This window comes from Erigeron canadensis, chromosome 2 (assembly GCF_010389155.1).
Source record: "Erigeron canadensis isolate Cc75 chromosome 2, C_canadensis_v1, whole genome shotgun sequence".
NCBI lineage: Eukaryota > Viridiplantae > Streptophyta > Magnoliopsida > Asterales > Asteraceae > Erigeron > Erigeron canadensis.
The window spans coordinates 25,581,890-25,604,127 of NC_057762.1; the positions used below are offsets into that span (position 1 = coordinate 25,581,890).

The following is a 22,238-nucleotide window of genomic DNA, read 5'->3' on the forward strand; positions in this document are numbered from 1 at the left end:
CATTGTTATTACCTGAAAATGAATGCTCGAAAATGTCAACATAATGTTAGTGAGTTCGTAGGTTTAAAGAAATACAAATGAATTTGTTGTGCATGATATATGAGGTTTGGACAATAGTGTAAATATAAACATGTAGCAGCCTGTATGCAATCCAAATACTGATCAATGTCATCATAGTTATCCAACAACACAAACTCATCACTGCTTGCCAACAACACAATCACATCACTACTTGCCAACATCTCAATCACACACTGTAATACCAACAACTACCAACTGGAGTATATAGTTGGTCGATAGATTTCAAATAGTCTTCAATAGGTATCAACACACATCTATTGCATCATAGAATCAACACAAACAAGCTAGCATACACATTTCATAATTACACGTATTTGTCCAAGAAAACAAACAAGTTTTGGCACAACTAGTAAAGAAATGAAAAGTGTTTTGAGCAACATTTTCCCCCAAATAAATAAAATAAAAAGGGGTCACGAAACTCACCTCAATCAGCAAGCAGTTGTGTAAAGTTCAAAAGATCACTAGAATCTACACAAGATATACATGTACAAGTTACAATTATTGGACATGGTCAATAACCGTCCATTATAACCTGCATTTGATGAAATACACATATCGCTACTCTCAAAGTATTCATAAAATGATTTGTCATATTTTATTAAGTTATAAGTCATATAACTTAATATAGAGTATTTGTCTTGATGATTTATGATTAAATTCTACAAACTCATATTCACTAGAATTTTTGGTAACTTTATCGATTTTTATTCTGGATCACCCGAACTAACCAAGTCCTTAAATTTTTACCATAGTAACTTTTATGTGTTAGATACTTAAATGAATTTTTACAGAATTTATTTTGTACTTGATCTATTTTTAAAAATTCGATAATTACAGACTAGTTAGAAAATTCACTGTTTGCGCGCAGAAAAGTTTTACAAAAGTCAAGGGCCTTCGAAGCTTCAAAAAAAATCCAAAATTTTACTGTACAATCTTAACATCTTAAAAATATTTCTGCAAAAAAAGAATCTTCCGGTTCATAAAATCGACCAAGATATGACTATTTGAAGTCGACCTAAATCTGTTCTGAAAACTCTGCTTTGCGCAGTTTTGTTATAAAATTCGTTTGATAACCTTAAACTTCATATTTTGACACGAAACCACTTCCACCAGAACGTAGACTTCCTGAAATTAATTTTAGACACCAAAAACATGACTTAACCATCTTCCATGACCAAGATACGACCTTTCAAAGTTAACAAACAGAATCTGTCCAGATTCTGAAATAACTCAAACTTACTGTTTTAAAGACTACTACAACTAATATACATATATAAACTTTCAAATCTTTCTAACACCTATTTACATCTGTTATTATGATTTTCATGCCTTCATAATTAGATTTCTTTAATTACATTAATTATTATGATACAATAAATACGTAGAGTTTTAACATTAATATGATTTATACTTCAAGCTTTTGATTTAACCCTAAAAAAAACTTTAATTCATTATTATAAATTTGCCATAATAAGTATTCATCAAATAGGCTACTTATAAACAAAAGATCAAATAAAAAAAATATAGTTATATATATGAAAAGAAAAGATAAGTAATTTACCCCAAGATTGATGATCACTCCTTAGATACCAAAATCCAAGAGATCTTTAGAATTAATACTTTTGTTAAAATAGATTATGAAACTTTGATTCTTGGGGTGGCATGTAGATCGATGGCAGCATCAACAAGGGAAAATTTGTTTTAGTTTTTTTTTTTTGTAACTAAAAATGTATATATATATTTGTAGAGAGAAGTATTTGAGTTGGTTTAAAATTAAGATCAATAATTTATTAACGACAAGAGTTCTAATTAAGTTATAATTCTTTGTTTATTATAAGGATAAGTGTTTTAGAGTTTGAATGTAATTAGGATATATTAATATATAATTTAACAAGAGCTCTAATAGAAATACAACTTCTCTTTACTTGTATTAATTATAAAAATTACTTTGATAATTATTGATTTTATTCACCAAAATTCTACACTTGTTATATTATATAGGCACATTGACTAGTCAAAAAATTTGAAATTTAAGTTAGAGGCTATAATAAAGTACCGGTTTCGGTGACGGATGTCACAATAAATAAATCATTATTTCCCTAGCTAAAAGTGCCTAAAACCAAGAGATGGGATAACGAATTGCATTAGTAGATTAAATTAAATGTCTTAGCTTGTAAAAATTATTAAATAGATATACTCTATTAGAATGTACTAGATTGGTGTCCGCGCAATGCGACGGCGGTGAGGGTGTGATTATTAACATCAAAATAATTTCATTGCGGTCGGCGATGCGATAAATTTTTGTGGTGGGATGTGAAAGGGGAAGGAAAGAATGAATTGTGAATTAGTGTTCTTTTTGTTTGTATCTACGTGAGAGAGAAATAGAGATTGAATTATTTTTATGGGCATTTTAGTCATACTCTATAAAATATAAATAAGGATGTGTTAAGATGTAGGATAAATTAAACATATCAGTTCTTAAATTTTAGGGGGGGGGGGGGTTGGGTTTGTTTTATAAGAGAATACAGATAGATTTAATTTTCCAATCAACAAAAATTGAAAAATGTAATCATTTTGTGTATTTTTTTATCCAAACAAATCCTCACTCATGAAAAAAATGATTACACACGATAAAAATGATGATCGAGTATAATTTATATTTACAACTATTCACACAATAAGGCAACAACGATGTAGTAACGACATCGAGTGGGGTAAGTAATTAATGTAAAAGTAATTGATGTAAGAAAATAAATGCAAATATTTTAGATATTAATCAATGATAGTATAATGTAATTAAAGAGTTTCATTAAGGTAATTAGATCCTTTTCAGTGTAATTTTATGGTACATATAATTTTTAAAAAAAGTGGAAATATATATTACACGATTGTATTGTAAATTTGAGTAGATTGTTTTATTTCTTCATCAACCTAGTTAATTAACATTTCCACACATTAACAAATGTAATTATTATTCACAACTTAAATTTTTCTATTCACACACCCTAATACACACTACATATTCTAGAAGCACATCAACTTAAATAACACAAAACTAGAATAGTTTCATTTTAGAAAAAATCTCTTCAAGTTGTTTTTAACTTGAGTGGTCAACTTAAAAACATCCCAATCCTTGGATTAAGTTCAAAGATCTTTGAATTTTGACATTTGAATATAATTCAAAAGTTGAGATCTCCCTAACATCATGTTAGTGAACTGGGGAATTTCCTCTCTTTAATTTTAGTTAGCCAAAAAGATTAGTGATTTATTAGATTAGTCTTAATTTTTGAAATTAATGATTTGGGTTCAAGACTTAGGTCATGTTTTTTTTTACCTAATAGAGTTAATAATTAAGAATTAATACATTTAGTTAAATTTCATGTTTTTTTAACTTAATAAACAAAAATAACCGTCAAATACTTACTTTTTACTTTTTTTTAACAACATAATTATTTATTAAAAAATTAGCTTTCGACAAGGTACCTACTTTTTACTTAATATATATAGATATTATTTATACATTAAATCATTTAATATATTGAAAACTTAATGGCCGAAAGAACAGACTCTCTTTTTTGGATGCGAATTCCATTAACTTGAGTCAAGTTAAAAAAAATTTGACCTTTGTATTAAAATCAAAGGTCAAAATTTAATGATACTTTTTAAATTTGGCCTATATAATTATATATATATACTAAAAAGCAAGTTTGCTTTGTGAGACAAATGTAATGTAGCTAAAAGTATAAGCTATAAAGCTAGAGATACAACTATATAATGCATAGATAAAATAAAAACATTTAATAACTTTAACGGCCGTTAAATATAACCATAAAAGGTACTACAAATCAAGTCCTTTTTCTAACTGTCATTAACTTTCATATTTACAGTTTGCTCCCCCAAAGATTTATTGTTGCACAACCAAAATAATTAACAACGGTTAAGTGTTGTTTGGCTAACTAACGATAGGTACAAAATGGCAATTAACGAAGATTTTTTTTCAATTTTAGTTTTTTTAACTTTTGCCACTAAAGTTTGCCTTAATTACTTTTTGCCATATAACTTTTGGTTTTTAATCTTTACCCAACAAAAAATTTATTTTTTTCTTATTTTTAACAAATATCTTTTACTTATTTCATAACTTTAACAAGTTTTACTTTCATGTTCAAGTTTCTTAACTTTTGTATTTTTTTTCTTCATAACTTTGCTTTTTTTAAGTTTCGCTCTGAAAGTTCTCTTTTATTTGCTTACCAAAGTTTCATTTTCTTTACTTTAAACAACGACTTTTATTTTCTTAAATTTTTTTGCACGAAAATTTTGTTTTTTCGGCTTAATGTTTTTTAACATTTGTCACGAGAGTTTTGTTTTTCTCTCGGGACAACACCCGGGTAGAAATACTAGTTATAATCTAACGGACATGATTGTTGACTCCGGGGAATCACCATTCCTCTTTTTTCTATGGGTGGTGATATCTGTACCACAATATTTGATACATGTACCACAAATATGCATTTTTGTACAGTCAGTTATAAAACTTGTACATTGTAGTACATAAATCAAAAATTATGATACATTTATGATTTCCCTTTTTCTATACATCGAACGGGTTGAGTGTGGTCGTGTGGATATTTGAAAGTTGTGAGTTCATATTCGAGATAGGTTAATAAAAGTTAAAGTTAAAGTAAAATAGGTCGCGGTTAAAAAAATATATACACTCCGTATATGTAATTTCCAGTTACAACAAATCAAAAACTCTCAAAACCCTTTTCCTTCACCCACCACCCACAACCGCCGTTTAACTCAAAATGGCATCGACCGAGCCCAACAGAGCCTTGACCGACACCCGTTTCTCAGACCTCAGCCCCCCACTTTCCGATGAAGTCTTGACCGTCTTATCTTCTTCTGGGTTCGAATTCTGCACCCCGGTTCAAGCCGCCACTATCCCCTTGCTATGTAGCTACAAAGATGTTGCTGTTGATGCCGCCACTGGGTCCGGCAAAACATTAGCTTTTGTTGTCCCTCTCGTTGAAATCCTACGTCGTACTAAGACTGCCAAACCTCATGAGGTATCACATTTTTGCTGATTACTTTTAAAGAAAGTAGAAAACTTTTATTTTATTAAGTCTTGATTCAGCCTCAAAATGTCTCCTTAGCAGTTAGCAGATATAGGGGTTGTTTAGGATTTTGCATTTTATTTTTGATTTTCTTACTAAGACTGCTTGCTTGCTGAAATAAGGACTTTTTATGAGCAGAAAAGTTCAGAAATTTCAAACACCCTTTTAAAAGGTACCCTAAACCAAACACCCCCTTAAGTGCTTACGTGACTTATTAGTTTTGTTCAGAATAAGTGAAGTTTGGGTTGAAAGTGTTGACCCCATGTTCCTAATCTTTAGGCAATAAGTCATGATCAGATTACGTATAGTTTCTTTTGAAGGCGATTGCGGTTTTTTATTGATTCTACCTTTTGTGTTTAGAGTTTTTTATATACTACCTTTGACATTGGGCTATGCTAGTTTGATGAAGATGTGAACGTCGTGTTGTATTTATTCCAAGTTGTTCCCGTATAAAGGTTCACAGCAAATAGGCCATGTGAAAAACATTGATGATTAGGAAATCTTGTTTTGAAGCATATCTACATGACAAGTTTGTTTTAGTTTCTGACATATGAGCTGGAGTTCCAAGACGACCATGAATAAAGTTTTTTTAAATATTACTTTTGATTGTATATTTTATCTAGTTTATAGTTGACCCAACATTAAAGGGTCAAGAAAACCCTCCTCATTTTTCTTTCTTTAGAACCATGATGTACCTCCCTTATGCTGTCCATCTAACATGTCGGTAGTGTATAAAGAGCTGTTAGACACCTTGTGTTGTAGAACTGGAGTAGAAGAGAAAATTGATCTTTCAGTAGTTATTACATGTAAACATTATTATCAAAACGAAAAGCGATATTAAGGAAACGTGATTGGTGAGTGCTTTGGACCTTTAAGATGAAATTTTCACATTTGAATACGTGCGTTAGGAACATGAACAGACTTTTTAAAAGGGTATGCATTGCCATTAACTTGTTTATACTTTATACTAGGTTTTACGTGTTCTATACTTATATTCGATGCAACTTTTGGTACACAACACATTAGTTTTAACTTTTAAAGCAGAACCTTGTATGACGTGAGCGAACAAGCAGAATGCAAAGTCAAAATATGATTGCAAAAACTCGAAAACGGCGAGGTCTACTTGACGCAAAAAACAATGTGGAAAGAACCATATGTGGTTGTCTGGGTGTTTGATGGTAGATAAGTATGTACTCGTAAAATCCCTTTTATAATAAAAAAAATCGAAAAAGTATGTAACGTCTAATTGCCTACCATGTAAGTATGTAACGTCCTTCTAAGTAACCAACCGTTGATTGTCCCGTCTACTGTGTATTAAATGCATACGGTTACTGCTTCAACCACGTGTAAAATTTGCTTTATGTGCTTAAAAAGTTTAGAGCCCTCTAAGACTTCGATGATACTTACATACTCACACACCCAGCCCTCATCTTTTCTATTTAGTCCCCAACTATATCTGGTTGTGTGTGTCTGTTAGATGAATATGGACTGGTAAAGTCCGTTATAACAAAAATCAAATTAAAAGTAGGAAACATGGGCATATTCAATGATAATTGCTTACCAAGTAATGTCCTTATATGCTATTGACTTTATTTTGCTTTTGTTGCTTGTACCATATACTGTATGAATGTATTATATACTATGATATACAGTTTCTGCATGAACCAAATGTACTATTTGCTTCATGAGCTTAAGAAGTGAAGAGCTCTTTTTAGGCTTTGATGACACTTAGACACTCAACACCAAATCATCATTTTCTTTTAGTCCCCAAACTTGCGCCCTCCCCTGATTATCTTCTTCTGTTCAAGTTTGCCATTGCATTGTGCGAGTATAAGACTAGTTATTTCGAATACATTTGTTCAACTTTAGATTCTTTCGTTCTTCTAAGTGGGACACCGGACACATAAATTTGCCAAACTCACTTTTAATTCCCAATAATCAATTTATCCAAACGAGTGATGAGAATGCTATACTGATTTCATTTATGAGCATGATACTGAAAATGAAATAGCAAATACAAACTAGGTGGATCGTGGCCTTGTATCATGATTGTTTGTATTATCTTAGGTCACCACTATTGGCTAAAGCTGCGAGCTGTTTACAGGTCTAACATCAATCAATTAGCTACATGATATATAGATGACTTATGTCTTTCAAAATTTGCAGGTATTAGGGATCATCATATCTCCAACAAGAGAGTTATCATCACAAATCTATCATGTTGCACAACCTTTCATATCATCATTGCCAGGTGTTAAACCAGTGCTCCTTGTCGGAGGAACAGAAGTTAAAGTAGACATGAAGAAAATAGAGGACGAGGGAGGTAATTTGCTAATAGGCACGCCCGGTAGACTACATGACATAATGGATCGTATGGATATCTTGGATTTTCGTAACCTTGAGGTGATTAATTTTCACATCTTTAGGTCAATTACTGCCAGGATTTTAATTTTTTTTTGTTAGGAAAGTGGTTTTAAAACAGTTATGTGGGTTCAGATTTTGATACTGGATGAGGCTGATAGACTGCTCGATATGGGGTTCCAGAAGCAAATTAATTCTATAATATCTCGTTTACCAAAGCTACGTAGAACTGGTCTTTTCTCAGCCACTCAAACCGAAGCTGTGGAAGAATTAGCAAAAGCAGGATTAAGGAACCCTGTAAGAGTTGAAGTTCGTACTGAAACTAAATCATTGGGCTGTTCTTCATCAGAACAAACAACCTCAAAAACACCTTCAGGCCTCCATATTGAGGTACTTGTGCAGCCTAAGTTTGACTTCGTAGAAAGTGCATCTATAATGATTATTTCCAATTAAAGTTTATATAATTTTGTATATTGTAGTTTATCAAATGTGAAGCAGACAAGAAATCATCACAGCTTGTCGATTTTTTCATCAAGAACAAATCTAAAAAGATGATTGTGTGAGTTAATTATCAAATGCTTCCTGCAAATTATTCAATATAGTATGTAGTACATATGAGTTATGAATGTTCTTTCTGCAGCTATTTCATGACTTGTGCTTGTGTGGATTATTGGGGAGTTGTACTTCCACGTCTTTCTGCGCTTAAGGGGTTGTCTTTAATATCTCTTCATGGGAAGATGAAGCAGGTAAGACTAGTTAGGTTATGAAGTTTAATATCTAATGTAAATGTATAAAAGATGGAACTTCTATAATGTGTCTATAATGTGTCATCTGACACTTCATATTATCTTTTGCTAGTCAGCAAGGGAGAAAGCGTTAGCGTCCTTTACATCTCTTCCGGGTGGCATTCTTCTATGCACTGATGTGGCAGCACGTGGGCTTGACATTCCAGGTGTTGATTGCATAGTGCAGGTACAGCAATTGCTCGATTTTTTCTAAGTATCTGACTATTTATGGTCAAATAATCAATTTCATACAGCTGCAACAAAGTTAAATTATCAAATGGTTACTTAAAGCTAGCAAATTCCTGCTTGTTTTTAACTAGTTTGATGGACTTCTACTCTTACCTCATGAGATGTGTGTACTCTATCTTAAGAATGTCGTTTTTGGGTATTAGTTTTGAAATATTCAGGCTTTATCAAATACTTCGACAATATCTGTTTAATACCACTTCAAACAATGAAAGCACATCCAAACACCATATCCTACGGTCTGTTTATATTAGACTTGATTATTCAATTTTGATTTTTTTGCTTGAAAAGCTTTTGAGATAATAAGCACAGTGATCCTTTTCTAGGCGCATTTCATGTCTTGTGCGGGCTTGGAGATTGTAGTTACTAACCAAATCTTCATGGATAGAAGTTGATTTGAATTTCCATTTAAACTTAAACTTTTAGGCACTAGGCACATTCTCATGTACTGATATACTGATATCTGCAAATGTTGCTTGCAGTATGATCCTCCTCAAGATCCTAATGTTTTCATTCATAGAGTTGGCCGGACTGCTAGGTTGGGACGGCAAGGAAGTGCCATTGTTTTTCTTTTACCTAAGGTTAGAAGTTGATCTTTGTTTATTGCTTATCTGCTTTTACAGATGTTGGCTTCTTGTTTGATAAGTTAAGGTGACAATTTGACTCGTTTACTTATGAATACGCTAGTTGGAGTTGTATATTATGTTAAATGGTCATTTTAATTTTTTTAGCTAACCAGGAGCGGCTTAAATGGTTTGGAAGTCACACACAGTCTTTTTAGAATGCATGCAATCTATCCTTTATCATTTTGATTTAAGGTTTAAATTAAAGTAAATATAGTGATGTTTTTGTAAGGGCATTATAAAGGTATCAACTTTTAAGGCCTTAAATTCAAGTGATTATAGTGATATTTTGGTATTTTTTTTTATAATGCGTTAATTATCTATCTGTAATAAACAATAAAATTGAGTTAAAAGGTTTTGGCACTTGGCAGGTCAACCGGACCCGATGTGGCTTCTTTCTATTCATCTTTAAAAAACTATGTGTTGAATTTGTTTTGACCTGTTACCCAACTCACTCAATATATTTTACCTCTATTGGTTGTCTTGACACTTTGTAACGTTATTCTTACTATGATCATTGTAGGAGGAAGCATACGTAGAATTTTTGCGCATTAAAAGGATTCCTCTGGAAGAGAGTCAATGCACTGAAGAGGCACTTGATGTGGTTCCCCTTGTAAGTATCACCTCCGACATTCTTTCTTAATTCGACGAGTCATTCACAAAATGCAGTTCCAACATGTTATGAACTTTACATAATGACTTAGTTACCTATTATTATTATTTTAAACACAACTGTGATATTCAGATACGTGCGGCTGCAAAGAAAGATCGTGATGTTATGGAGAAAGGGCTAAGAGCATTCGTTTCTTACATTCGTGCTTATAAAGAGCATCATTGCAACTTCATTCTTAGGTGATGTTTTCTTCTTGATATGATTGTAGTTGATACTTGTTCTGCACAACTGATTTCTTAACCATGTGTACATCCCCAGGTGGAAAGATCTAGAGATTGGAAAGTTAGGCATGGGATACGGGTTATTGCAGTTACCTTCGATGTCAGAGGTAAAGCAAAACTCACTTTCTACCGAAGGCTTTATTGCCGCTGAAGACTTAAACCTGGAAGAGATCAAGTTCAAGTAAGTCTGCTTTAATTTTCTAATATAATTCATGAGCTGAAGAGTGAAGACACATGTTTGATTATTATTACATAAAAAGAAATTAAATCTATATGTTCTGCTATGAATTTGATCAAGCAACTAAAACGCTAGGGTTCCCTCCATTTACCCTTTATTTATTTTATTATTGTTCAGGGATAAAAACAGAGAGAAACAGAGAAAGAAAAATTTGCAAGTGAAGAAGGATACACCACAAGAACCGAAAACCCTTAAAGCTAAAGCAAAGAAAGTGCCCACTGTCTTAAAGAAGAGAACAGCCAAGCAGAGACGTGCTGTGCAGTCAGCCGAGGATGACGAGGAACTTACTAGAGATTACCGCCTTTTGAAAAAGCTGAAAAAAGGTGCGATAAATGAAAACGAATTTGCCAAGTTAACTGGAACTGAAGATCTTTGAGACTATATGGTTTGTTCTGCACTCTCTGGGAAAAACGATTGCTCACAAGTGCACAACTGCAGTAACAGACATATACGATACAGTTTTGAGCGGTTATTGCAAGGAAACTTTGGCTGACAACACCAACCATGATGAGGCCCTGGCTTACATAGATGTTGAGTAATTCTTGAAGTTAAGGCTTGAAGAAACAATTGACCAGAGAGACATTATATGTTGTTATAGGTTGACATTTTTTTTACGTTTATTTGAGGTATGAGTTAATGCGAAAAGTATAGTCACTTATTACAAGTTTTTTGATAGAAAATAATTAAAGGCCTTAAGCTACACAAAATAAAAAGATAAAATATTTAATATAATTCAAATAAATATAAAAAAAATAATAGAAAATTTTGAAAGTTTAGACACCTAGTTATATGCCACCTGCTCAGCCACGTGTCGTGACTGACACTCAATTTATCCCTCGTGACGTGTATCAGTCCACTTAATTTGTTCTCTTAAACGACACAGAAAATCCATGTTTGATTAACAGTAAAAATTTTGACACGATCATCCCAATACATAGATCGATTTTTATAAACAGAGGTTTATATATAATCTCGTATGTCACCAATGACGACGACCAGCCGTTGTTTGTTGTTGTCATCTTATTATGTTTCATCTCCTCATCATTATCCATCAACAACTATGTGTCGTACCAAGGCAGCAGCCAAAGGTGGTGCTGGTGCAGCGGGCAATAGTGGTGGTAGTAGTAAAAAAACATCATCGCTACGTACTGTTTTTGAGCCATTTGAGCAAGTAAGAAACAAGTTCGATGATCTTGTCCCTTGTCTCCCTCAACAATCTGTAGCTCGACAATTTTTCTCTCATGATTCTGAAGCTTCCATTAATCAACACATCAAGTAGGTCCTTAAGTTTTTTCCTTCATTTAACAACTTTATTATTAATTAATAGACAATTATAGTTCATATTTTTAAAATTATAGTTTTGGAGGGTTAGGTTGCGTTTGGTTTTGGAAAATGTTTTTTAGCTTTTCAGGTTTTAATTTTTTAGAAGATAGAAACAGTTTTTCATTTCTAGAAAACTGGTTAAAATCTTAAAAATAAGTTCAAATTAGAAAATGTTATTAGCATTTTTCATATAAATAGAAAGCATGTTAAAATGTACATGGGGAGGGGAAAACAAGGGAATGGGGTTGGATGATATTGGAGTTGGTAATAAATGTTGGAGTTTTAAAATTTGGAAAATGTGAAAACAATAAAAAGATATTTTCAAAGTTTTCAATTGAAATGTTAAAAAAAAACATCATGTTCTGACTTCTTTTAAAAATATGATTTAAATACGTTTTTTCTTTTTTTTTTATGTTTACTTGGAAAAAAACAAATACAGAAAACAAGGGTTGTTTTCCCCACCCAGGTGTGCCTTAGGCCTTAGTTTTTAGATATTTATATAAATGATTTAGTTCCTTTATGTTTGTATTGAGTTATTGGTTTGATTTTACTTGCTTATAAGGTCGGCTGAAGGCCTTTTTTTTTGTTTAGGTACGATTAGGAATGAGTCTCTCTATTTGTAGGTAGGTAAAGTTGTTTACATCTCAACCAACTCATACACCGTTGAAAATGATATTGAGATCCAAAACATGTGAAAGAGGGTAATGAGACTTTTGAGATTTAGAGATATTAAGATAACTGAAATTGACAAAATGATTGTAAAATTTACAATTTAGAGATTAAAATACATCGTTTTCAAATAAAAACATAATAAACTTAGAAAATAACACCCACTACAGTCTTTCACGGGTGATGGGTCCTAATACCGTCTATGACGGTATATGGAGTAGCTTGAGATGTAGACAACTTTTGGGAGATTGTTTCCTGACTCTACCTAAGGTAGGATATGACCTCCAGTCTTGCAAAGAGTAAGGATCGAACCATTGATATGTCTTCAAAGGCAATGGTGTTAACCACTTGATCCAATCCTTGTTTTTCAAAAAAACATCAACACCCCTTAAAGTGACAAATAACGCTCTCACATGTAATTAAGGCGAAAATTGCATTCTTTGTTAGTACAAAATCCCATGACTCCATGAATGTGATCACTGACCTATGATCTGATTGCAAGAAAGGGGTCACAAGTGAATCATTATAAAGATATCTGTATACATTTTCAGTGTTGAAACTACCTAAAAGTTTCCACAAACTACTTAAATACTATAATTTCTTTCTTATATCTGATAAAGATTTCTGTATACATTTTCAGTGTTGAGTACAATGTTTCCTACGTATATCATGCTATGTATGCCTATTTTGATAGGGACAATGTTGGTCTTAAGGGCTTAGCCAAGTAAGTTGTTACTGCAGTTTATACTATACATCAATTCTAATCAACAATTGCCTATAGGAAACGTAGTTTAAGTTCCATGTTTGGTATATGACATCTTGCAGGTTTTTTAAGGAGTCTAGTGATGAGAAAAGGGAGCATGCCGAGAAGTTCATGGAATACCAGGTGTTCAATAATTATCCCATAGTCTTCGTGGTCTATATTTCGTGTGCTAGATAAACCATAGGAGAGTTATCAAGTAATTAAAACTATTTAACAAATTAGCTAACTTCTTGTTGCAGAATAAACGAGGTGGAAAAGTGAAGTTGCATTCCATTTTGATGTCATTGTCTGAGTTTGATCATCCAGAAAAAGGAGATGTCTTGCATTGTATGTCTTGTATATGCAGTGGTTTTTTATCGTTGCGACTTGCGATTTATGGGTTGTTTATTGGTTACTTTTCTCTCTTTTTTTTTTTTTTTTTTTTTTTCATGTATTCAACATTTAAAAAAAATTGGTCAAAAGTCATCCCAAGTCTTCTTTGCTTTATGTATGATTAATGAATAACTTTGTTCTTACTGTTTTTTTTCTTTCTTTCTCTAGCCATGGAGCTTGCATTAGCATTGGAAAAGTTGACAAATGAAAAACTTTTACAAGTCTATGAGGTCTGAAAAATTTGCTACTAACTATCTGAGTTTACTAAACTGCTTAGATTAGCTAGGTTCCAAGTTTAAATTTAATATATAGTCATATACTTGAATAGTTGAATGCAAGCTTCTGAAAATGTGATGTGTATATATATGGTGTAAACAGGTCGCCACTAGGAATAATGATGTGCATTTGGCTCATTTTGTTAAAGACGAGTTTTTGGGCGAACAGGTAAAAGGTTTCCTCTTCGTATTCTAGAGGTAGCAATATCAACCCATTTACCTGATTGATATGGGTTGTGTGTTATCTCAAACACGCCAATTAAAAAGAAAAGAGGAAACATGACATATGGTTAAAAGTCACCTTAAGGTCCTCTTTTTTTTCTTTTTATTTTTTCTTAATCACATAAAACCTCAAAAGTCTATTTTCGTCTTACAACCTTAAAGGCGGATAAATTTGGCAGCTCTACTAATTTATTTTCTGCTGGCTTTGTTAGTCATATCTATAGAAGGTATGTTCTGAGATTGCTTTCGGGTTTTTTTTTTGTATATATTCTATGGTAAAAGGTTGAATCCATAAAGAAGATATCCGAGTACGTGGCTCAGCTAAGAAGAATCGGGACAGGGCATGGTAAATAGTCTTATAATTTTTATTTTATATCATTACTTCTCGGATATTAACGTAGGTGGTTTTACTGAAGTAATATTGTTGGAATCTCAGGTGTGTGGCATTTTGATCAGATGCTCCTCGAGGAAGGTTGTATTGCCTGTACAGAAACGGTTATGTATGTTGAGGTCTTTTAGATGTAGAGTTCTAAGGATATAATTTACGGGTGACGTTCCTTGTCAAATGTCCTAGGATATATGGTTACATATGTGTCCTTTCTCTTCTATGTATCATGTTGTTCTATGTTGGTGCTCATAATTAACTCAACCATTAACAAATTAACAAATAGACTCTGTAGCTTTTCTTTCCGTATTTGCACGTTCAATCTTATCATGTGTATCGATCTTTTTCTTTGACATATTTAGACTTATGAATATTAGTCGATCCGATCATATGTATCCTTCTTTTTCTGTTTTCTCTTCGATACAAAACAATAATGATAAAGCAAAGCTAAAGATGTCAATATGTCAGGTTAGTTGCAACCAGTCATGTTTCAACACTATCAACTTGAGGATATGGTATATAAGATGTATCAAACCAATAACCACTTGCCAATAGCAGAGTTAAATCGTGTGGGACTTCGATTCATCTTTCTGGATTTGCTTTCCGGTCATTATTTTTAACCTAACCATCGTTTCCCTTGTATATGTATTTTAACGTATCAAATAAAAAATAAGGCCCGAGTGTACCTTTTATGTCACTTTTTATTATTGTATGTATCCAACTTTTATTGCTTGAATTGTTGGTATAATATGTATTTGACTTAGGTAAAAGTTCCAAATGATGTAACAACTTACATGATACGTCATTTTGGATTCATGTATTTGACGATCTGAGATATATAATGACTCTCAAACTTGAGCAATGTTATTCTTTGATGTGATCAAATGTAATTCCTAAACCAGACGTTTGTGGAGCCATATATACCAAGCACAATATATAAAGAGACATGAACTTCATGAAAACTATATGTAACATACTAACATGTATCATAAAATCTGTTTCAATGGCAAAACCAATGTTAACATGCAGCATAAAAGTGGCATTTTGAAAACAGCAACTTAAGCTATGCATTCTTATACGGTATATTTCAAGACAAATGTAAAGAAGAAAGTACATATTCCTACGTAACTTCCTATAACAGAAGCTCAGCGCCCTCTATAGCTATCATCCAATCTCCAGTGTGCAAGAAGGAACCCAAAAGTATAGCTAAATTTGTAAATCTATAGCTTGACGCGAATAACAGAAAATAACTGAAGTATAACTTTAACTTAAGCAACAGGAATCTATCAGATATTGTACAAAAAGAATCCCCCAATTAGGCCAATATGTTAACATGCCCCCAGCATCATCTCTCCTATTTAAAGACTGGAGAATTGATTGTACAAAAAAATCATCAAAAGTATGCAAACCCTCAGCGTCAAGAACCTCGATCCGCAAGAAAACAGATCTCACCACTTGGTCAAACCATGCGTTGTCAAGGCCAACATGTTAAGGTATCTACAAAGTTCAGGCCTAACCTTCCAGTTAGCCATCAGAACTTTTCAGCGTTTGTTGACTCCCCCTTTCCTAGTGAGTTGGCTCACTCAGGATCAAAAAGACTTTGCATATGGCGAAAAAGCATTATAACATTTACAAAGCCTCTATGATGAATCGAGTTTAGTTTGAGATATTGGTTGGTGAAGAAAAAATTAACATGAGATGCCTCAAACCTTGACCAAATGTGCATCAGCAACTGAACAATTAAGGTCTTCTCGAGATTGTGATCGTCTGCTCTGCAGACGCATTTGACCTCGGTGGGGACCCGAGTAGAATGCGCCCATGTTATTGATACTATCAAACTGGGACTGGCCCAGACTGCTTGAAGAAAAGCTATGTGTAACAGGATATAGTGAAGATTCAGCCAGCTGGATGTCCGGACCGAAGGCTCTGTTTTGAGCACTTGCCACTGGGCTCAGTGGCATCTTAACTCTTCCTTCCCCTGAGACACCAAAAATCACAAGTTATTCCATGCATGTTATGCCTAAGGGTTTCATTCTGAATGTGACAGATAGAGAGTGATACTAATAGAATCTAAAAAATTCTATTAATTAAAATAATAAAAACAAGATAGTTGGCCATATTACATAATAAAACTCAGATAATAGATAACAGGACAAGCTTCAAATGCATGAAAACACATATATCTGAACTAAAAAAAGGTGAGAACTATGCCCCACTTCCTGATTTTGTGGGTTAAATCCTCCACTCCCTGAATTAAGGCTGATTAGTTTATGGGTCAAATAATGGGGTCCTAAGTTCCTAATCTGATGTAGAGGTGATATCAGATACGTATAACTTATTTATACTCCTTCATAATAATTATCAACCCCCTATTTTTAGAAAATGTTAGAAAATGATTAGATGCAAAAGTACTAAATTACCCTTAAGAAATACCCACTATGGAAAAGTTTTTATAAATTACCAAATTTGCCCTTAATAAATTAATTTACACTCTAGACCCTTATTTTAATAATTAATACTTTAAGTCCTTATCTTTTAAAAATATCATCAACTTATACCACGTGACAATGTGACATAGACACCACCAATAATACCGTCACCGACACCACTAGACCATCATCCCCACCACCACCACCGCATTGCGTGGGTACCATGCTAGTTGTTATCAAAAGTTATTAAATACAACGACAAGAACATACATTTAACGACTTGTCAAACAAACCATGTTTTGACGATAAACCAGAACTAATATATTTTGCTTATTGATATCCATATTTGTCTGATTATCATTCAATACCCAGTAATACGTGACTGCATGCAATATCAGCATATCCGATATAAAATAGTTAAATCCTAATCGATAAGGGCCATATAACTAATACAAGCAGATGCCTTGATTATAAGAACCAATTTACACGCGAAACTAAAAATAAGATTCCAAATTGATTTCTATTAGGGATCTGTTAGAGAAAGCTTCCCTACCAGGTTACAAGTATTGAGATTATCTAAAGTTAGTAAAGTTGATGATCTCAACCATTGGATTAAATTTAAAGGTCAAGATATAAAAATAATTTGACTCTTAGCCTTTGATTGTAATCCAAAGGTCAAGATGCTTCCAACTTTACTAGTAAAGGTAGAAACAACTTTAGAGGATCCCCATCCCAGCTACACATAGCACATCATTAATTGTACTAAAAGTCTAAAACATGCATGAGCATTACGGTAAATTATATGAAAATTACTAGGTACTTTGGTAGCCGATCTTACTTATGACGGTTAGGAAAATTAGAAAGGGTACTTCAGGTACCATTTAGATTTAGATTACAAATTTCCAACAAGTCCAAGTTCACTTTACGATTAAAAGGATTTAAGAAACATATGCAAAACCAATGTTAATGATAGTACCTGAAATGATTGGACTCCAACGCCGGAAATTAAAAGGACTTGATATATTCAAAACTGAAGTCCCTGACGTGCTGTTGTGCCTAATAAGGGGAAAATATAGCCTACGGAAGAACCTTGGCCCACACTTGGATAAGGCACAGACAACAAGACACAAGGAAACAAACAAAATCACAGGAATAATAAGCGGATTTATTTTCATCTCTAACAATCTATAGTTACGCAGGCTTGCCCGTGCGGATATTGCATTCCCGGCTTCCAAAAGAGCAACTCCAGTCGTCCAAGTAATACCCCCTGAACCAATGGTGACTTGTCTATCTGTTATGTGTAAGCCTTCCCTCAATAGTAAAACAATATATGGTGCCCTGAAGCAATACTGCTCTATAAAGGGCTGAGGTGGCACACTCTTCTTAGCGACATCCCATGCTTTTTCACAAAACTCCCGACCTTTTTCTAGAACATCGTCAAGAGCAGCATCGGAACTTAGGTTAAAAAATCGATAAACCACGTAGAAACCAGACATGGCATAGAATTGACCAAATGGGCGAGGTAAATCACTTTGAAGAGCACAGGGATGTAAATCACAATCAATCCCTTGACTCTTTGTTGACCATTCTGATAAATTGACGGTTATTTTAGCCAAAGCACTACATTCGTCCCATTTTGGAGCACCAATCAACTGAACCGGAATCCCAGATTTTCCTCCTTTGCCCAAAAGCTTCCTTCTGTTTGGCTGAAGTGCAGAATGACACTGGGAGCAGATGTATTTCTCTTTGTAACCAGTCTGCAAGCAAGGATGTTTTACTACAGCTTTTCCTTTAAGTAAATTAGGTTGGGGATTCTGTTTTAAGAGATGCACCACAGATTTATCAAAGGCGTCATTCAGACCATAACCTGCAAGAGAATATGCACTCAAGTGATGGTTTAATGGGCCAATTCTTAAGTTCAAGCTAGTCTCATTGTTAAGGTAGTCTTGGCTCTCAAATGTGACCTGCAATGATGAACCACCCAAATCAAGTGCACCAAATGTTTCTTTTTTTGGTGTAGCTCCTAGAACATGAGCATGATAATTCAAAGCAATCCAACCGTAGTATGCTTCCTCCATGCCGCTAATAATCTTAACCCACTCTCTTCGGCACAAGAAAGATGAATGCTTCATTATGGACCAAGCATTTTTTAGAAGCCAGTCTGAGTCTATACTAGGCAGCCGCCGAACGCCAGCTGTTGCATAAAGAAAGACTGATGTGGTCTTATGTGCATGCTTCGGGATCTGTTTTTCTGCCCATTTCAGAAGTGGTTTTATTGCATGCTTCAAACCAGATGCATTATGGACCAGTTTATCAAACCCTGGTTCAGTCTCCATACGGTTATAAGCTCTCCCACTTTGAGAACTAGGTTTGCTCTTAAGATCTTCTGGTATTGATTTCAACATGATAGGAAGACTACCACTTTTTTGGTGATTTATGGATGCTTGGTACACATAAACCCGTGTTCCGGTGCTACCACAATCAAGGACAACATAGAATCTGGCTGACCCATTAGCCCAGTTTGAATATAAAAATAGTAAACCATAAATAAGCAAAGCAAACAACAGCAAGCACAATAGAATCATCATTACTCGCACCCATTTTCTTTTTACATTGGATTGTGATGATGACTTCTCTTTGGAGAAACTTGTTCCACCGTTCTCTCTAATGAAATGGTACTGGTTTGTATTAGGTAAACTGTTATCAACTGCAGGGCTAAAGTTGCCATCCTCTGGATCAAGACGACGATATGCAGAGAAATCTTGAAGGGATGAGGACAGTCTTAAAAGATTCTTTTGTCTAGAACCAGGGAAACCAAATCCATGAACAGGACTACCAAGTGGTGGTAATCCAGATGATGCATATGGACCTGTAGACGATCTTGGAGCTGAGAAACGACTTATCACAGAAGAAAAAAAATCTGCAATTCCACTAAATGCCATCTTTGAAAAGACCTATGAAGTTTTAAGGATAGTGGCATGCCATCTCAGGACTTAATAACAAAATACACGTATAGAAATGCACCTCCCCTTTGCGCAGTATGCAAATCTTCTATTTAGGCTTCCATGCATCACCATGCGACAACTATATGTGCTAGCCTGCAAAGACAAATTGTGAATAATGGCTAGCCCAATAATGCTGTCAACTGAAACTTATGTTTGGATACTTATTACGGGGGCATAAAACCATAAACACCATTCAGAAATATGTTTAATTATTCAGTGCCATATGATGGATCCAGATCTAGATTTCAGATAGGCTTTGTCATGGACTTTTCACATATGACTGGAAAATTAATAGTCTATACTAGCAGAATGATGTTCAATTGTTCAAACTTCAAAAAACTTTTTCTGTAAAATATGATACACATTTATAATTTAATATGAAAATAACAGGTGGTGGAAATTGTAACACTCATTCAAGTACTCATATTTATTCTTCATATATCCAAGATAGATGCCTAATACTGCAAATAAACCTTCATTAATAAACCTTCCTATTCCTACGTTACTAAACTAATATCTCTCCGTTTTGGGCAAGATCACATATTCACATGTTCGGCCGTTCGGGTGTCACCCATTCTGTAGATAACCAAGGAATGTTCATAAAAAAGCTTCCAAAGTCACTACCCGCAGATTCATCCAACTAGTGCCAATACACAAAGTGAGTTCTTGATTAACATTCTGTGCCATAAAACGACAACCTTTTAAAAAAAAATAGATGTTAGACACAATCAGCATATAATCCCAATACACGGAACCTCGAATGAAAACAAAATCTACCACTATTTAAATTTCACTTATTGATCATTGGAGTACCAATTACAGACCAACTGTCCTATCTGTGCCCAAAACGATGGACTTTTACTTCTTCAAATGATGTCAGATGCAGGATATCAACACACTGAGCCTCAAAATGAAACCAAACCCTATTTCTACTTTTGGGACTTGAATATTAGCTTTTTGAATCTATAGGTCAGCAGGAGTACCAGCTGTAGACCAGTTCTCATTATACGCCTAAAAACCATGACTTCTACTTCACAGAATGATGTCAGACTCAATCAGCCATGATAAGAATACATGAAACCTCTAAATAAGATCAAATCCTTCTTCTACTTTTGAGTCTCTAATGTTGCTTTTTTCACATTCAAAGGTCAATTGGACTAATACTCGTGGTCCAACGCTTCTTACCAAGCACAAAGCAGCAACTTCTACTCTTATAAAATGAAGTGAGACTCTAAATGAAATCAAATCTTATGTCTACTTTAGAGGCTCAAATTTTACCTTTTGGCATCAAGTGTCAATAGAGTACTAATTGTGGACAAATTCCCTTTTACATGGCCAACAAAAGTGACTCCTACTATCCAGCTTACGATGCCAATGAGCAAAATATGAAAAAAAAAAAAAAAACTTTCCAAAGAAAATCAACTCCTACTTTTACTTTCGAAACAAAAAAAACCTCAAAAATTACTTTATGGTATTCCTTGTCATAAACCAATTCTCCTTTTCATTCCCTAAATCATTACTTTAACCTCTTAAAACAACAATAAATGCAATCAAAACAAACGACGACAACATACGAAAACTACCTTCATCGGATCATTCCTACTAGTTACATTCTACACTCAAACATTACTTTTTCACATTCATATTTCGGCTAAACGAACACAGAAGTTTCAACTTCTTAAAAACAACATTAGACAGCATCAAAATGAGATCAAATCATTATCAAACACTTATATACAAATTCCACTCAAACTACAACCTTATCTTTCACATTTCAGTTAATGTCAGTAATACAAAATGGAAACATTAAATCACCATAGTCAATCAATCACAAATTTCAAAAAAACAAAAACCCAGATCTCACATTAAGATTTTAGTGATAAAGATTCAAACTTTATGCAGAAATATATAGATATAGAAATACTTACACAAGAATGAGGTGTAATTTTAACAACTTTGGATCTATCTATGTATCTCTATATACATATGAGATGGTGTATGTATGTATATATGTATGTATATGTGAAGTGACAGCTTTGATCAATTAAGAAATATAAGTTGGGTTTTAATTGTGGTTAAGGTTGTCGGAGATCAAGAAAAACGGTTGTCGGCCGTCACCGATTGGATCCAGAAAGACGATAGAGGGAAGAGGTTAGGCTTTTTTGGCTTTGGCTTTCCGCATTATTCATACAAGTCTAGTATGAATCATTTTGAACCTCTTTTCTATGCATTTTATTTTGTTTTTTCTTTTCTAATTCTAATTCTAATTGGGCGAATCTATATAAATGATGTGCATTTTATAACTTTGCAAATAATGTGTATTTTATAACTTGGCTCGTAGTCATTATTACATTATAAAGTTTTTAGATTTAGTCAATGTTTAAACCGGTATATACCCGTCGGTATTACCAGTATTACTGGTATCGGAGGTCACTATGGTATTTTAAACCCGATAT

The 22,238-nt window shown here is 33.6% G+C and overlaps 3 protein-coding genes across 3 annotated transcripts; 2 read left to right on the forward strand and 1 right to left on the reverse strand.

Annotated features, from left to right (window-relative positions):
• The first annotated feature begins 4,832 nt into the window (after positions 1-4,832).
• On the forward strand, positions 4,833-10,984 carry LOC122587316 (DEAD-box ATP-dependent RNA helicase 18). Its single transcript, XM_043759448.1, has 11 exons — positions 4,833-5,144; positions 7,359-7,595; positions 7,689-7,943; positions 8,033-8,112; positions 8,194-8,299; positions 8,412-8,525; positions 9,067-9,165; positions 9,731-9,820; positions 9,953-10,059; positions 10,139-10,282; positions 10,457-10,984. The coding sequence occupies exons 1-11, from the start codon at positions 4,884-4,886 to the stop codon at positions 10,713-10,715; spliced, it is 1,752 nt and encodes a 583-aa protein (XP_043615383.1). The 5' UTR covers positions 4,833-4,883; the 3' UTR covers positions 10,716-10,984.
• A 340-nt stretch (positions 10,985-11,324) lies between these two features.
• LOC122587958 (ferritin-4, chloroplastic-like) lies at positions 11,325-14,637 on the forward strand. The gene is made up of 8 exons (XM_043760109.1): positions 11,325-11,614; positions 12,972-13,055; positions 13,157-13,217; positions 13,334-13,421; positions 13,635-13,696; positions 13,845-13,910; positions 14,246-14,309; positions 14,400-14,637. Exons 1-8 carry the CDS (start codon positions 11,325-11,327, stop codon positions 14,480-14,482), a joined length of 798 nt encoding a protein of 265 aa, XP_043616044.1. The 3' UTR covers positions 14,483-14,637.
• Positions 14,638-15,390: 753 nt separating this feature from the next.
• On the reverse strand, positions 15,391-22,005 carry LOC122588878 (probable apyrase 7). Its single transcript, XM_043761096.1, has 3 exons — positions 21,711-22,005; positions 17,754-19,875; positions 15,391-16,326 (listed from the first exon to the last, which is right to left on the reverse strand). Exons 2-3 carry the CDS (start codon positions 19,717-19,719, stop codon positions 16,052-16,054), a joined length of 2,241 nt encoding a protein of 746 aa, XP_043617031.1. The 5' UTR covers positions 19,720-19,875; positions 21,711-22,005; the 3' UTR covers positions 15,391-16,051.
• Between the last annotated feature and the right edge of the window lie 233 nt (positions 22,006-22,238).

Coding starts and splice junctions, on each gene's coding strand:
- LOC122587316 (XM_043759448.1), top strand. CDS start 4,884: ATGGCATCGACCGAGCCCAACAGAGCCTTGACCGACACCCGTTTCTCA. Junction 5,145..7,358: donor AGACTGCCAAACCTCATGAG/GTATCACATTTT, acceptor CAAAATTTGCAG/GTATTAGGGATCATCATATC. Junction 8,300..8,411: donor TTCATGGGAAGATGAAGCAG/GTAAGACTAGTT, acceptor ATCTTTTGCTAG/TCAGCAAGGGAGAAAGCGTT.
- LOC122587958 (XM_043760109.1), top strand. CDS start 11,325: ATGACGACGACCAGCCGTTGTTTGTTGTTGTCATCTTATTATGTTTCA. Junction 13,056..13,156: donor GGTCTTAAGGGCTTAGCCAA/GTAAGTTGTTAC, acceptor GACATCTTGCAG/GTTTTTTAAGGAGTCTAGTG. Junction 13,218..13,333: donor AGAAGTTCATGGAATACCAG/GTGTTCAATAAT, acceptor TTCTTGTTGCAG/AATAAACGAGGTGGAAAAGT.
- LOC122588878 (XM_043761096.1), bottom strand. CDS start 19,719: ATGGCATTTAGTGGAATTGCAGATTTTTTTTCTTCTGTGATAAGTCGT. Junction 16,327..17,753: donor TTGGAGTCCAATCATTTCAG/GTACTATCATTA, acceptor TTGGTGTCTCAG/GGGAAGGAAGAGTTAAGATG.